The following is a 16,603-nucleotide window of genomic DNA, read 5'->3' as shown; positions in this document are numbered from 1 at the left end:
CCCAACGTGCTCTAGAAGGTGTAAGTCAACTACCCTGGCCAGCAAGATCTCCGGATCTGTCCCCCATTGAGCATGTTTGGGACTGGATGAAGCGTCGTCTCACGCGGTCTGCACGTCCAGCACGAACGCTGGTCCAACTGAGGCGCCAGGTGGAAATGGCATAGCAAGCCGTTCCACAGGACTACATCCAGCATCTCTACGATCGTCTCCATGGGAGAATAGCAGCCTGCAGTGCTGCGAAAGGTGGATATACACTGTACTAGTGCCGACATTGTGCATGCTGTGTTGCCTGTGTCTATGTGCCTGTGGTTCTGTCAGTGTGATCATGTGATGTATCTGACCCCAGGAATGTGTCAATAAAGTTTCCCCTTCCTGGGACAATGAATTCACGGTGTTCTTATTTCAATTTCCAGGAGTGTATTACCGTATTTTGTAATCATTTAGTAAAACTTTTTACTTTACAGATTAAGTGAAACAGAAAGCCACTGATGATGGCACAGAGATGCTGAAACATGTTTGGGAACTCGAAGAAACGGTGTTTTCCATAACAGGCAGACCCTATATCCAACAATTTTAACTGCAAACACGGTGAACACAAGGAGCTGAAAATCCAAATGATGAATATATTTTTTCTTAATTCATGGAGATTAATCTACGATGTGTATAAATTTTATCTTTCTAACAGCATGGGAAATGCCTTTAAAATATAAAAATTTTTAAGTCTGCATGGTAATGTCATGGAATTAGGTTTGAAAGTTAGATTTTACAAATATGTATTTTTGTTGGATATAGGGTTGCATCAGCGGTATTTTTGTGAGTGTAAAGGCTCTTTTCACGTGATACAGATATAACTTTGGCTAAAATCTATATCTTTGGTAGGAATTTGTGTCTTTGGATCAATCTTTAATTTACAACTTTAGTGTGTGTGGTTTATTTACGTTTTGTTAATACGAACCCATATTACTACGGGGAAATGAATTAACAAATTATTTTCGTGGAAGTGAACAGATAGACACAAAGAGAGGCGCCAAAACTGTGTTTAAGAAATGTAGATTTCATGGAATCAATTCAAAGGCAATGAGACGTGCTGTGCGGGATAATTTTGTTTTAAACTATCTACCTCCCAAACACCAACGCATAATTTGTGCTGGAAGGACTACCGGTGTTACTATAACATAAGAAAATATATTTATGCATAAGCACTCAAACTAAACACGTTATGGATACAGTTTCGCTCACATTCACGTTTCTTGCAATCCCTGATTTACTGAGGTAGTGTCTGCTTAGAATACGTAATGCGAATGGAAGCCTACATAATTTAAATGGAATCAGATGCTCAAAGATTACATTTTGTGAACTTAATGTACTAGAAATGGATGTCTATGATGAAGTTTTATATTTGTTGATAGAAATAAAGGTGGAACTGAAATTCCGAAGAGGGCTGGTGTCAATCCAGGTGTGTCGTCTGGAAACGCTTTTTATACCATCGACCAGAGCAGGATTACCAAAGTTAACAGCACAGTCTGATCTACAAATATAGGCCAGACACGTTAGAAGGGGAGAGGAGAGAAGCTTGGAGGATGAGCAGTATCAGTCCAGAGGATTTTAAAACACAGATAAGCCTATTACATGTTGAAATATATGAAATAAGACTTTAAACTGCAATACATCGGTTTTATATTTTTAGCGTTATTGGAAGCCTTTTCTGAAAAAGTGTGTGAGCCAATACTATGAAATTTTCAGGACCTGTTCGACATAGCCTATGTTGCTGCCTCTTTGGAACTAAAGGAATATAGTATTCTTTAATTAAATTCTGCTTTATACTACTACATGTTAGCTAGCAATAGTTAATTCTGATAACACGAAATTCAGAACTTTGTGAATAACAAAATTTTAAACATAAACTAATCATTATTGTTGAGTGATATTATAATTCTCTTAGGACCTAAGAACGAAATTCACAATATAATTTCACAATTAGAAATTCTGTTATAAAAGGGCAATGAAAAAAACTAAAAATCTGTATTTGTTGCAAAATACTAATCCTCGATGTTCGACAATATTTTTCCATTAAAACAAAGCTATTATCCTTTGAACCTGCAATATTTCATGTCTTTACCTTACTAACTATGGCTGTAAAGATTTTTGAAGTAACGTTTTCGTTTTCTGCAGCATCCCTCCGCCATTGACACGCTTCATGAAGCCTAATACAGGTTACATTTACATGTGACTCGGATGTAACAACAAAGCTTCTTCTTATATGGCGAGCTCTCCATGTCATTTAATTGTGATCGAGAAATGTTTAAGACTGTAAGGAATGTTATTTACCATTCATTGCTATGTGCATAGAGTGTGAGTGACTTAGTTACATAAGTCCCATAGTGCTCAGAGCCATTTGAACCATTTTGAACTTAGTTACACGGAAGCACTCGTGAGAGTCTGTTACTCCTCAAAAAGCTATACTTCATATATTATATACTTAATAAACATCTGTTCAAGCCCTGCTTCCTCTGAATTTGGATATTAGACCATATCGAAAGCAAAAAAAAAAAAAAAAAAAAAAAAATTCGCTGCATTAAAATGGAGGTCATTGCTATAGAAAATCGTAAGACGTTTAGTATGAAACGTTAGGGATGTACATTACTACAACAGGCTCGAATGTTCGGGACGTAGTAAATCCTAGTCCCTGACTTTACCAGTCTCAAATATTCTGCGTATTTCTCTATCAGAGTTGAAATGTAGGTACTGAATTCACTCAGGCTGCAGCACATCATGATGTGCGATTTATTTCCCCTGTGTTAATTTTTATTTCTCTTTCTTTGGTTGGCTTCACTTTCTTAATGTTCCGTGTGTGTTGAATGTGAACCGAGCGATATACAGTAATAAGCAGAAGCGAGCTCGCTACATCACCAAACATCATTATATTTTCATGTTATTTATTTTTTGTTTTAAACGTATGTGAGATCGTTTCTGGATGCTCCAAATCTACGTGCAGTATATTCCGGTTCTCAAAATCTGTCGTTATATGTCTACGCAACATACACTCCTGGAACTGGAAAAAAGAACACATTGACACCGGTGTGTCAGGCCCACCATACTTGCTCCGGACACTGCGAGAGGGCTGTACAAGCAATGATCACACGCACGGCACAGCGGACACACCAGGAACCGCGGTGTTGGAAGTCGAATGGCGCTAGCTGCGCAGCATTTGTGCACCGCCGCCGTCAGTGTCAGCCAGTTTGCCGTGGCATACGGAGCTCCATCGCAGTCTTTAACACTGGTAGCATGCCGCGACAGCGTGGACGTGAACCGTATGTGCAGTTGACGGACTTTGAGCGAGGGCATATAGTGGGCATGCGGGAGGCCGGGTGGACGTACCGCCGAATTGCTCAACACGTGGGGCGTGAGGTCTCCACAGTACATCGATGTTGTCGCCAGTGGTCGGCGGAAGGTGCACGTGCCCGTCGACCTGGGACCGGACCGCAGCGACGCACGGATGCACGCCAAGACCGTAGGATCCTACGCAGTGCCGTAGGGGACCGCACCGCCACTTCCCAGCAAATTAGGGACACTGTTGCTCCTGGGGTATCGGCGAGGACCATTCGCAACCGTCTCCATGAAGCTGGGCTACGGTCCCGCACACCGTCAGGCCGTCTTCCGCTCACGCCCCAACATTGTGCAGCCCGCCTCCAGTGGTGCCGCGACAGGCGTGAATGGAGGGACGAATGGAGACGTGTCGTCTTCAGCGATGAGAGTCGCTTCTGCCTTGGTGCCAATGATGGTCGTATGCGTGTTTGGCGCCGTGCAGGTGAGCGCCACAATCAGGACTGCATACGACCGAGGCACACAGGGCCAACACCAGGCATCATGGTGTGGGGAGCGATCTCCTACACTGGCCGTACACCACTGGTGATCGTCGAGGGGACACTGAATAGTGCACAGTACATCCAAACCGTCATCGAACCCATCGTTCTACCATTCCTAGACCGGCAAGGGAACTTGCTGTTCCAACAGGACAATGCACGTCCGCATGTATCCCGTGCCACCCAACGTGCTCTAGAAGGTGTAAGTCAACTACCCTGGCCAGCAAGATCTCCGGATCTGTCCCCCATTGAGCATGTTTGGGACTGGATGAAGCGTCGTCTCACGCGGTCTGCACGTCCAGCACGAACGCTGGTCCAACTGAGGCGCCAGGTGGAAATGGCATAGCAAGCCGTTCCACAGGACTACATCCAGCATCTCTACGATCGTCTCCATGGGAGAATAGCAGCCTGCATTGCTGCGAAAGGTGGATATACACTGTACTAGTGCCGACATTGTGCATGCTCTGTTGCCTGTGTCTATGTGCCTGTGGTTCTGTCAGTGTGATCATGTGATGTATCTGACCCCAGGAATGTGTCAATAAAGTTTCCCCTTCCTGGGACAATGAATTCACGGTGTTCTTATTTCAATTTCCAGGAGTGTATTTCTATCGTGACGTTGTGCCCCTGCTCGCATATTGCTGGACAATGACAAAGCCATTGTCTTGAGTGCTTGTGTTGATCACAATAATCCACCGTTGAGTTTATAGTTCGAATTAAAAGCTTGGTTTTGTAGATAACAGAAATGGCGTCTGGCTGCAAGGTGAACATGTATGAGTACATATGTGTGTAACCTTTTGTACTTATTAAATAGTAAGACACCCGCTGTCTACAGCCGTATTCTTCCTCTTATTCTCCCAAGCCGAGTCAATTGTTTAGAGTGACATCGAAAGTGGAAGTCCTGATTTGAGAGCACTATCATTTAGGTTAACTGTATAAATAACCTGGGTGACAATCTGAGCAGTTCTCTTTGGTTGTTCGCAGATGATGCGGTAATTTACCGTCTAGTAAGGTCATACGAAGACCAGTATCAGTTGCAAAGCGATTTAGAAAAGATTGCTGTATGGTGTGGCAGGTGGCAGTTGATGCTAAATAACGAAAAGTGTGAGGTGGTCCAACAGAAATCCGCTGGAATTCGATTACTCGATAAATAGTACAATTCTCAAGGCTGTCAATTCAACTAAGTACCTGGGTGTTAAAATTACGAACAACTTCAGTTGGAAAGACCACATAGATAATATTGTGGGGAAGGCGAACCAAAGGTTGCGTTTCATTGGCAGGACACTTAGAAGATGCAACAAGTCCACTAAAGAGACTGCTTACACTACACTCGTTCGTCCTCTGTTAGAACATTGCTGCACGGTGTGGGATCCTTACCAGGTGGGATTGACGGAGGACATCGAAAGGATGCAAAAAAGGGCAGCTCGTTTTGTATTATCACGTAATAGGGGAGAGAGTGTGGCAGATATGATACGCGAGTTGGGATGGAAGTCATTAAAGCAAAGACGTTTTTCGTCGCCGCGAGATCTATTTACGAATTTTCAGTCACCAACTTTCTCTTCCGAATGCGAAAATATTTGTTGAGCCCAACCTATATAGGTAGGAATGATCATCAAAATAAAATAAGAGAAATCAGAGCTCGAACAGAAATTTTAGGTGTTCGTTTTTCCCGCGCGCTGTTCGGGAGTGGAATGTTAGAGAGATAGTAAGATTGTGGCTCGATGAACCCTCTGCCGAGCACTTAAATGTGAATTGCAGAATAATCATGTAGATGTAGATGTAGATGTGTTATACAGTGCCCTACGCGCAGTAAAACACAATGGACTGTGTGTCACAAAGAACTATTAGAAGTTTCTAAAGTGGTCAACAGAATTTGCTTTCAGAAAGCTGAGAGCAACTTGTTCCTTTACTTATTGACAGGAACTAGTTGATGCCCATTTTTTCCTCAGTTTTTTCGTTTTGTGCGTTATTAGTCACATAGTCTCTGCTAAAGGGAAGTGCATGTGTGTTTCTTTATTAATTTTGTCTTTCATGCCACCATTTTCCTGCTTCCCCTTCCCCTTGTGTGTATCCAGAGAGTTTCGTAGAGTTATAGGCTTGTAGTGGCAATCTAACCATTCGACGGCATGAGGTAGAACCAGAGATGCTAGTTGGTCACTCAGGGTGCATGCACCAATCTGTTGAGTACAGGTACAAAATTTAGCAACAGGCCCCATTTCTTCTACAATCGCTCGGATTTGTATGAAATATTTTGCAGTTCCTGAATTTTCATAACTTCATAAATTTTCGGTCATCAGTCCACCACGGGTGTACTAACTCAAGCCTATCTTTCATCTACTATATTTAATGAATATATCTTTCTCCTCTGATTTCAGTGAGCACCCGGATGCACATATTTCAAGATGATTTTGTGAAATCCAAATTTATGTAGAATGACTAATTTTTTGGGCACTTGCCCACCACATGTTTGTCAGTTTAGAGACAACCTTTCCTGGTTCTGTTTGTTGAACAGATGTCTCTGTCCAGAGTTCAGTGAATGCTCAAATGTGTGGGTGATCATGGAATAATTTACATCTTTAAAATTTTCGAAAACTAATTGATTTCTTTTGGCCACTGGCCATTGTCGCGTTATGAGTATGTATGCTACTGGCTTGCTTTCCAAAAAGTCCATCGAGCTGATTCAGATATGAATAAAATGGTCATATACATTTGTGGAAAGTTTCTGCCAGTAAACGATTTTTACATTTATGTGTCCATTACAAGTGTTTGTTACTGATTCTGACAATCCACCTAGACGAATCTTTCAAGTACTACCCACTGCTCTCGAGGTTCCAACAAGCAGGTACGATTTCAGTCTTTTAAGAGCTGAAAACGAGCGTTCTGCTGAACAATTTTTAAGTACCATGCATAGAAATATTCTAAGAGAAATGTCAACATTCGGAAACACGGACTGTAATCTCTCTTTTCGTAAAAATTTACTCATTTCGACTGGTATATCACTAATCTCAGACGATTTCAAAAGTGTCGCGAAATGTACACATTCACTATGAAAGGAAGGTTCTAAATCTGTGTCATATGACGCTCGGAGGTTTTCTGCACGTTCATCAATACCGTCGGGTGAACTGTTCTTAAGGTTACTGAAAACTGTGAAGGAGTCCAACAGTGTTCTATAGCTTTGCTTCCTCCTCACTAATTCGGCATGCAAGTTGTCGAGTACTTGGAGAAATGTTCCGACTCTAAATTTTCCCCTTCAAATCAGAAAAACTTCTTTAGAGTCCACTTCTTCGTCATAATGAAGTTTGCGTTTTCGTGATCTTTTATAGGTGCATTCATAGTTTATATCAGTCACAGTCTCCATGGATTTAGTTCCGTAATAGTCCAACATGCCTCGAATAGATGCAATAAATCCTATAAGTGATTCATATAATTCATGTACTATTTTAGTATCAATATTTACACTTTGCAATTTCAGATTTACACTATTAAATCTCTGGTTTATGTCCTTCCAAATTGTCATTATGAATATTATTTCTAGTCTGCTGAGTTGATTCAATAAATCTGAAGCCTCATTTAGCAAAGTGGTTTTTCAAACGTGTTATCGGCAGTATATGTGAGGGCATTGATAATGCCCTCCCAGTTTTCATATAGACTTACACACGCATACTCTCTTGCTGACCAACATGTTTTTGATAAAAGTTTTACCGTTTTGCTTCCTGGTTTCATGAAATAAACAAGTTTATCCCAGGACTGTGTAGAAGCAGAGAAAAAATATAAAAATTTTGCACTACGTTAAAAAATGAACATGCTTCCCGGCAACAGCTTGCTGCACTAGTGCCGACTAAATTTAAAGAATGTGCTGCACAAGGCACATAATGCGCTTTCGGATATCGTTTTTAATGCGTGTCTGCAAACCAGTGTAAGTTCCTGACATATTGCTTGTGTTGCCATACGACTGACCATTATAATCAGTAATATCAATGGAATTTGTAGACAGGACTTTTAGTACAGCCTCAGCTAAGTTTTCAGACTTGTGTCCTGACTTTGGTAAAAAGAGAAGGAAACATTCAACAGGTTCACCATTCTTATTCAAATATCTTAATATGAAAGATAATTGATCAATATGTGAAATGTCTGCAGTAGAATCTACTATTATAGAGAAATATTTGGCCTATTTTATTTCACTTGTGATAATTCCTTTTATTCGTTCAGAAAGAAGCTCTATTATTTCATCATAGGTTGTTGAAGAAAGATAACTTGTTATGTCCTTGCCCTGGAATTCCATATCGTTCAGTGTGCTCTGTGAGGAAAGGATCAAACTCGGCTATAAGTTCAAAAGACATCATAAACTGACCATTATATAATGAATTGAATCTTTCAACGTGTCCACGTAGGGGAAGTCCACAACTAGTTAAGTTCTTCAGTACTGCAAACACCCTTTTCAACACACTGCGTCAGTACATTTTTTCTGTCTCAACATATGACTCGAAATGGTTATCTATTGTTCCAAGTGACTTTTTCCTTGTTAAGAGTGATAACTCAAGAATTTTTGTGTTCCAGTGAATTTTCATGAAGAGATAAAATATTAGAAATATTTTTCCAATCTGCAATAACATTAGTAGCAATTGCCGCCTTATCTCTGAGCAATTAACATGGTGCACAAGAAACAGCACCGCTGCTACAGGAGTGTAGTAGAAAACACGCGAAGTTGATTTACCATTTAAAAGTTTATGGTAAAATATGTTTTTGTTCAAATATCTGGTTTTATCACCTACAGATCTTCTTGAATTAGAAAAAAAAACACCGTTACAATTTTGATTAATGCCACGTTGTAAGAGGATGTCGATTGTTGATTCATTGACACACCATTCTGCAGGGTCATCACTAACAAGGTTATTTCTTTTCGTAATGTTGACTCGATACTTAGTTTTTCGTGAAACTCGAAATCAGGAACAATTTGCTTTTCTTCACTTTTAACTTTTGTTTCATCTATATTTACTTCTTTTACAACAGATGCAGTGCCGGAAATATTGTCCGTATTACTTGAACTCAAAGTCGAACCAGCAATATTTTTTACGAAAAATTTATCTATTCTGCCAAACTGTTTTAGAACATTAGCTTCTCGTTCACGCCTTTCCTTCGATAATTTCCGAAATGCCACCTCACTTAATTTTGCACGTTTGCTTTTTTCACTGTTATTCATGGTAAGGCATTTACAAAATTGTAACCAACACTCAAAACAAAAAATAAAAATTTGTAAAAGGAAAGAAAGAAAGACTGTATCCAGTTCCAATCATACTGCACCGCACATGAGAACAAATCTTTTTATTTTAAACACGGCACACGAGCATAAAGATTTTTCCTTTAAGTGGAGCGATGAACTGACCATATCAGATTACTCGACGTAACTGTGCTATGAAAGAATGACAATGAAGAATAATTTAATTTCATGGTCACCTGTTTCTCTGTTGTCAGTGAACAGTAGAAGCACACCTGCCGGCTGCAATTCGTCTCGTAAAGAAAATGGGACAGTCCCTTTTTTGGCTTCTGTTTCCCGCGTCGCCGGAATTTTAGCGGGACGCAATATGTTCTGAATGTTCTTGAGACGGTGTTTTTAATTTAAAAAGCCAATAATTTTTGCAATTTCTTGCAGTGAGGTGTGCTGGATCGACTCTTATCCCACTTACTCCTATAACATTTTAGCGGTTTCTTTGGGCAGAGAAGACAGACTACAAAGTTTAAGTAGTCTTGTTGGTAGTTGTGGTGTATTGTCTTTTGTGTGAACATAATTGTTTTGCAACCATAACTTATTAAACTTATGGTTCGGACTTGCCTTTTTTCTTGGAATTGGAATAGTTACATTCTTCTTGAAGTCTTAGGATATTTCCACTGTCTCAGACATTTTTCAAACTAGATGTAAATTTGGTCTAAGTCATCTTATATCCTCGTACAGTCACTCAACGACGACAGCTTCCCGTGCACCAGAGCATCATTAGCACACAGTGACAGACTGTTGCTCTCCCTGTCCGTAAGGTCATTTATGTATATAGGGAATAAGCGCGGTTCAGTCACATTTCCCTGGGGCACTCCGAACAATATCATTGTCTCTGATGAACACTCCTAGTCTAGAACAATGAATTTGGTTCTGTTACTTAAGAAGTCTTTGAGACCTGGCCGAGGTGGCCGAACGGTTCTAGGCGCTGCAGTCTGGAACCGCGCGACCGCTACGGTCACAGGTTCGAATCCTGCCTCGGACGTAGATGTGTGTGATGTCCTCAGGTTAGTTAGGTTTAAGTAGTTCTAAGTTCAAGGGTACTGATGACCTCAGATGTTAAGTCCCATAGTGCTCAGAGCTATTTCAACCATTTTTTTGAAATCTAGTAAGGTTATCCATTAGAACTCGTGAGTGTTAATTAAATGTGAATGTTATGGTATTTTTAGTGAACTAAATCTGTTTGTATGATCATACACTTTCTTTTGAAAACCAAGAAAGAAATTCAGATGACCCGTTGACTTATTTTTGTTTTTACATTAATGTGATCTGAAATATTACTAAAGGTAGATTCTGTTTATTTCAGCTAGAGGGAATATGTATAAAAGTTATACTATTTGTTATGAACTGCAGCTGTTTTGGTGACCATGAGCTTTAAATTTAAAACAAGAACAAAATTTCAAATGAACTGCTGACTTATTTCCGTTTCTGCGTTAATATGATCTGGGATACTTGCAAAGGCGGATTCTGTTTGTTTCAGCTAGAGCTAACGTATATAAAAGGACTGATTTATGTTAACAGTAGAGGACTTTACCGTTTGGATATGTAGTACAGATGTTGTTCTGTGATAGGATATTTACATTGACACCAGTGTAGTTATCATCTAAGGAGAGGTATATTCGGGGGGGGGGGAGGTTTAAGGGAGGGGGCTATATTGCAAATACTATAACTCTGTATTATTTTATTCCTGGGCATTCATGTTATGCCAATTTTGATTTAAGCATTTGTCATAAATTGACTGTATTATAAGCTAATACACGAATAGAAATAACACATTAGATCACTTGAAATTTGTTCTTGTAGTAATTAATTACTTTATTTTATTTTGAGCCAGTCTAGTATTTGCCCATATATCGATTTTAATATACGCAAACAAAAACAAATAACATATCTGGGAAAAGTAGGACCAATGTTATATTTTTTCGTCAAGATATTTGTAACAAACAACACTTGTATAGCACATGCTGGATGCTGACAGAGTTTCGTTATCACAGTGTAAATGCGTACAGATTGTGTAAAAGAGAGTGAAGTGATGTACCAACTGGCTATCAAAATCGAAGCAGACAGAAGGACCCTAACAGATAAAAGCCGTTCGTACTGTCGCAGTAAGCACAAAACTAAAAACTAAAAAAAAATTGCATCCATATCGACAGTATATATATATACTTATGACGATACATTAAAGCATGTCCCATCTTCTTGTCACAGAGCCAGCACCCAGTGTTACGCTAGAAATAGCGATGTAACTTATAGAAAACCGTCAGAAGATGAGCCCGAAAAAAGGCTCGAAAACCGGTTCATGGAATAGTAAGTAACTATTCAGGAAAGTGACTGGTTACAGTTTGGGTCTTTACATTTTATTCTGTATATTTGTACCTTCATTAATAATCTACAGTGGGGCACCGTGTAAAACGCTTTCCAGAAATCTATGAATGTGGAATCTGGCTATTGCCTTTCATCCACGGTTATCAGGATATCACGTGGAAAAAGAGCAAACTGAGTTTCGCACGAGCGATGATTACCACAACGGGTCTGATTGTGGACAGAAACTTTTCCCTCTCACGGAAATGTATTATATTCGAACGGAGAATGTGTTCAAGGTTTCTGCGGCAGACAAATGTTAAGGATAGACTTCTTCTGTTCTTTAAAAATATGAAAACTGAAACGAGATTTAGGATGCACAAGAATGGTTCAAATGGCTCTGAGCACTATGCGATCTAACTTCTGAGGTCATCAGTCGCCTAGAACTTAGAACTAATTAAACCTAACTAACCTAAGGACATCACACACATCCATGCCCGAGGCAGGATTCAAACCTGCGACCGTAGCGGTCGCTCGGCTCCAGACTGTAGCGCCTAGAACCGCACGGCCACTCCGGCCGGCGCACAAGAATGGAATCCCTTTATTTCCGAAATTTGACACTCTAGTGAATTTCATCTGGTCCTCCTCAGAGACGCTGTTTCGGTGTGAGCAGGTCGGTTCCGGAAGTTCGACTACGGCCTGCGAAATCCCGAGGTATACGGCTGCCCCTCTCCTCCCGACTACGTGCTGTCCAGGGTGGAGGTCCCGGTCGCCCTCTTCCACAGCAGGAACGACTGGCTGGCGGCCACGCAGGTGGGTCTACTCTTCTCAGCCTTCCAATACAGGCATAGTGCAGCCTGCGAGAACTTTGTCTTTAAAATACGAACAGTCAAAGTCAAGTTATAGAACATAATAAAGCTGAAGTGAAAAAAGAAATAAGTAAATAAAGTAATTGCCTGAGAAAGTCAGCACGGAGAGAGCGATCTGAATGAATGCTGTACCTTTTTTACTTAGATTTTTATTTGACAAGGCGAAAATGTAGAAAACAGTGATTACTAGTTTCTTCTTCAGATCAAGGTACAAACATTCTGTGTCTATTTAGTGATGAGCATTATTAAAAAAGGTATTGTTATTGAATGGAAGCTGGACACACGCAATAACAAAGAAATGAGATTACGTGTTCACACACATTATATGTCCTGTATAATTTTTCGCTCGACAACTGAAACCTGAGACACATCTAATTCCAAAGTCCTGTCTGTACAAAATATTTGCCACACGACTCAACATTAATCTCACAACACTAATGCTCTGGAGGTTTTCTCACGTTGGACGGATTGGTCTGAGAAGACGGAAGATTGCGCACGAAGTTCTCAACGGCGAAACAATTTCTTCCACCGGTAGAATCAATAGCCTCCGCCTCTCGCTTCAGATCTCAAAGGTTACCTTCAGCGACTCATTGCACCTTGTATTAACCTCTGTACTCGAAACAGACTCTATTCGTTACACCCCTATGGACCACAACTTGCATAGAGGCCCAATGTACCCATTTTGTGTGGCAGTACCAACGAGCACTAGGTGGGTGTGCCTCGTCATAGTGACCTTTCTGACAGGCCTCACTGATCTTAGAAGAAGTTCACTGTCCTTAGTTGAAGTTAGTTGTCCATTGAAGAGATGTCAGACGGCCAAGTAGGAGAGCAATGGACGTTCTGGCAAGAAAAAAGCAGACTCAGCAAGGTCAGCATCTGGTGTCAGGCTACAGCTGATGCTATTGTACTTGTTATCTTTAGGGTCTCTGATACTAGATTACATCTGAGGGAGGCAGTTACACAAGTCATATTCAAGGTTACACTCTTCCCCTACAGTGAAGTAACACATTTTTTTTGTGATTTGTAACATTAATTTTCAGAGTTTTTGAAATAGCTTTATTGTACTTTGAAAATAATATGTGAATATATATATATATATATATATATATATATATATATATATATATATATTTCCAAATTAATACTTTATGTGTGGTATGTGTGTGTGTGTGTGTGTGTGTGTGTGTGTGTGTGTGTGTGTGTGTGTGCGCGCGCGCAGGGTGTCCCATTTATCTTGACCACCGTAAATAACTTTTCCAGATGCAAATTACAAAATGTTTCAAGCAAATGTTCCTTAGCCAACAGGTTGACATCAATCAGCATGATTGCCTACATTATACCTTTGGTTTTTACAAAGATATGAATAGCAGTACGGCTTCTTTAAATGGCACCCTGTATTTTTTACTCGGTAATTCATTTCCTCTACTAAAGACCTCTTCAAAAACGTATCAGTGTACGATTCACTGAAACACAACATCATTAATTACATAACACAACACTTGAGCCCGGGATCACAAATTTGTTCACTTGCTGGAGCTGTCAGAAAACAAATGAAAACCAAGAGAAAACATAACACAAAATTGACTTTGACTCCCCTGTACCATTCTCCAGGAATAGAACATTCAAAGGTGCTCAAAGTGGTGACCCTGGACACCGATAGACTGTTGCCCTCGTTGAATGAAAGAATTATTTACTGCTTCCAGTGTTGCCTGCTGAAGAGAATTACAAGCAAGTACGATACGTTCCTGAATGTCCTCTGGAGTTGTTGGAATATCGCGACATACAACGTCTTTAATGCATCCCCAAAGAAAAAAATTCCACAAGATTTAAATCAGGAGACCTAGCAGGCCAAGTACCTGTTCCTTCTCGACGAATCCATCTGCCAGGATACCTTCGGTTCAGAACACAACGTGCACGCATGGCATTATGTGCTGGACATCCATCGTGTTGATACCACGTAAGCATTCTGGTTCGTAGCGGCACTTCCTCCAGAGGAGGAAGAATTCGCCTGAGGAAGTTGGCATACGCTGTGCCGTTTAGACTAACATTGATGAAATAAGGGCCAATAATTGTAGCACCAAAAATCCCACACCTTACGTTAACTCTCCATTGACGCTGATGTTACACCTACCTAAGCCATCGTGGGTAATCGCTGGACCAATAACGCATGTTCCTTGTATTTACCTGTCCTTTGTTTGAGAAGGAAAATTCATCGGTAAATAGAACATTGGAGACGAAGTTCGGGTTGGCGGGGATTTGCTGCTGTGCCCACTGACAGAACTATACACGATTCTGGAAATCATTCCCATGGAATTCTTGATGTAGGTGTACATGGTAAGCTTGGAACCGGTGACGTGTAAGAATACGATGCACACTGGTTTTAGGAATGTCAATCTCGTGTTCAAGGTGTCGTGTGCTCACATGTGGATTCACAGCAACGGAGGCGAGAACAGTAACTTCGGCAGCTCCGTCTGTGCGAGTGTTATGAATATTGCATTGTCGTAGGTTGAAACTTCCCGTTTCCTGAAGCGTCTCAACAGCACGAGAGAACATCCGTCCGGAAGGTGCGTTCTTGTCAGGATATCGCTCCCTGTACAGTTCCGCTGCCTGCGTAGCATTTCGCCTACCTTCAGCAACAACAACAACAACAATAAAAGAAACGTTATGTCGATGCAGTTTGTAGGGAGGACAATCTTTACTGTATGCCTACTCTACACAACCGTATTTAAAAGGACTAAACGACAGTACTAAATGTACCCGTACATAAGAAAACAGTATTGCAATTACTGTTCTTACATCCCCATAGATGAGTAGCATTTCTACCTTCTCTTGGTTGGAGTACATTCTACTCACACAACACTTCAACTGACGATGGTTGACGGAATGACGGGTATGCATTCTACTTATGTTTACATTTGTCCTGTCAACGTCAGCACGTGGATGTGTTTCATTACCCCGAGTACCTGCGCTAAGCGCTGGGAGCGTCAACGTCAATGTTGTGTTGTGTAATTAATTGCGTTGTGTTTCAGTGAATGGTGCACTGTGATACATTTTTGACTAGGTCTTTAGGAGAGGAAATGAATTACCAAATAAAAAATCAGGATGCCATTTAAAAAAGCCATACCGCTGTTCATATCTTTGTAAAAGACAAATTTACAAGGAAGGCAGTCATGCTGATTGATGTCCCCCTGACTGCTACAGAACTCTTGCTTGGAACATTTTGTAATTTGCATCAGGACAAACAGTTATTTAGGATGGTCAAGATAAATGGGACACCCAGTATTAACATAATTCTTAAAGTTCTGTACGCTATAACAAATAAAGCAATAAAGAATTTATATATTACACTTCCCATTGAATCAGTATGGACTGTCTGTATTCTTTACAATTCATATTTTTCTGTATACAGTTTTCAATATTTTGTGCGACATTTACTATACAGGGGAAACGAGGACTAGCAGCAGCTGGTGAAGAAATAATACACACACACACACACACACACACACACCGTATGGACTGAAAACTCTCATCTCTGTTTGACGTTTACTAATGAGATCGTCCGATCCTGGGAGGAAACAAGGAACTACTACGAACATGCGCTGAACTCAAATTTCAATAGGTTATGAGATTAACGGGTTGATATGAGAGTGGAACACATTAATTGGAGGATTAAAACATGAAATATTTGCTTTTATTACAGTACCTTTTACACAAATAGCGAATTTCATTGCTTATTTGACTGGACATTGACACGACTCAGTTATTAAGGGGAAGGAGGTGGGATGAATAATCTCACCATTATTTTTAGTTATTTTTCATGTGGTGATGTTGGTGGCAAACACTGGGTCGGTATGATGCATCTCCTTGAAGCTGTGTGATTGTGAGTCAGCAACTCTCATCGTAGTTCTGCCACTTCTGGGCGAGGACTCATAATGGTCTCCACACTGACTGTTCGCCGTGGGTTGCTTAGCAGAAGTAATATTATCACGGTGTCGGGAGGCAGATGCTAGGCAAGGAAACTATCATTCTCAGACAACTGCTTCATTTCCAAGCACTAGACGGTACGATTTCGTGTACTTCACATGAAGCAGGAAAAATAAGTACAATATGACGATGGACATTCAGATGGGAGTAAGGAACAGAATCAAAGTCAGCAGACTAGGAAAGTGATGAATGGAAGAGCCTCACCAACTATCCCTTCAGTTCTAATGTCTCTGCACAACTCACAGACTCCTCGAATTTTTGCTCCTCTCCATGTTGTCATTGGTGGGCTAAATTTGCGGTGCCACTTAATGATATGTCGC

At 40.5% G+C, this 16,603-nt stretch overlaps 1 protein-coding gene across 1 annotated transcript in view; it reads left to right on the top strand.

Annotated features, from left to right (window-relative positions):
• The window catches only part of LOC126095562 (lipase 3-like), a 163,182-nt gene that overhangs the window by 120,049 nt on the left and 26,530 nt on the right, over positions 1 to 16,603 (top strand). The window contains exon 7 of the mRNA XM_049910340.1: positions 12,104 to 12,243. Within this exon, the coding sequence (XP_049766297.1) occupies positions 12,104 to 12,243 (140 nt within the window). The remainder of the gene's footprint in view (positions 1 to 12,103; positions 12,244 to 16,603) is intronic.

Source organism: Schistocerca cancellata, chromosome 8 (genome assembly GCF_023864275.1).
Source record: "Schistocerca cancellata isolate TAMUIC-IGC-003103 chromosome 8, iqSchCanc2.1, whole genome shotgun sequence".
Lineage (NCBI taxonomy): Eukaryota > Metazoa > Arthropoda > Insecta > Orthoptera > Acrididae > Schistocerca > Schistocerca cancellata.
This window is presented reverse-complemented; position numbering and strand designations above follow the sequence as displayed.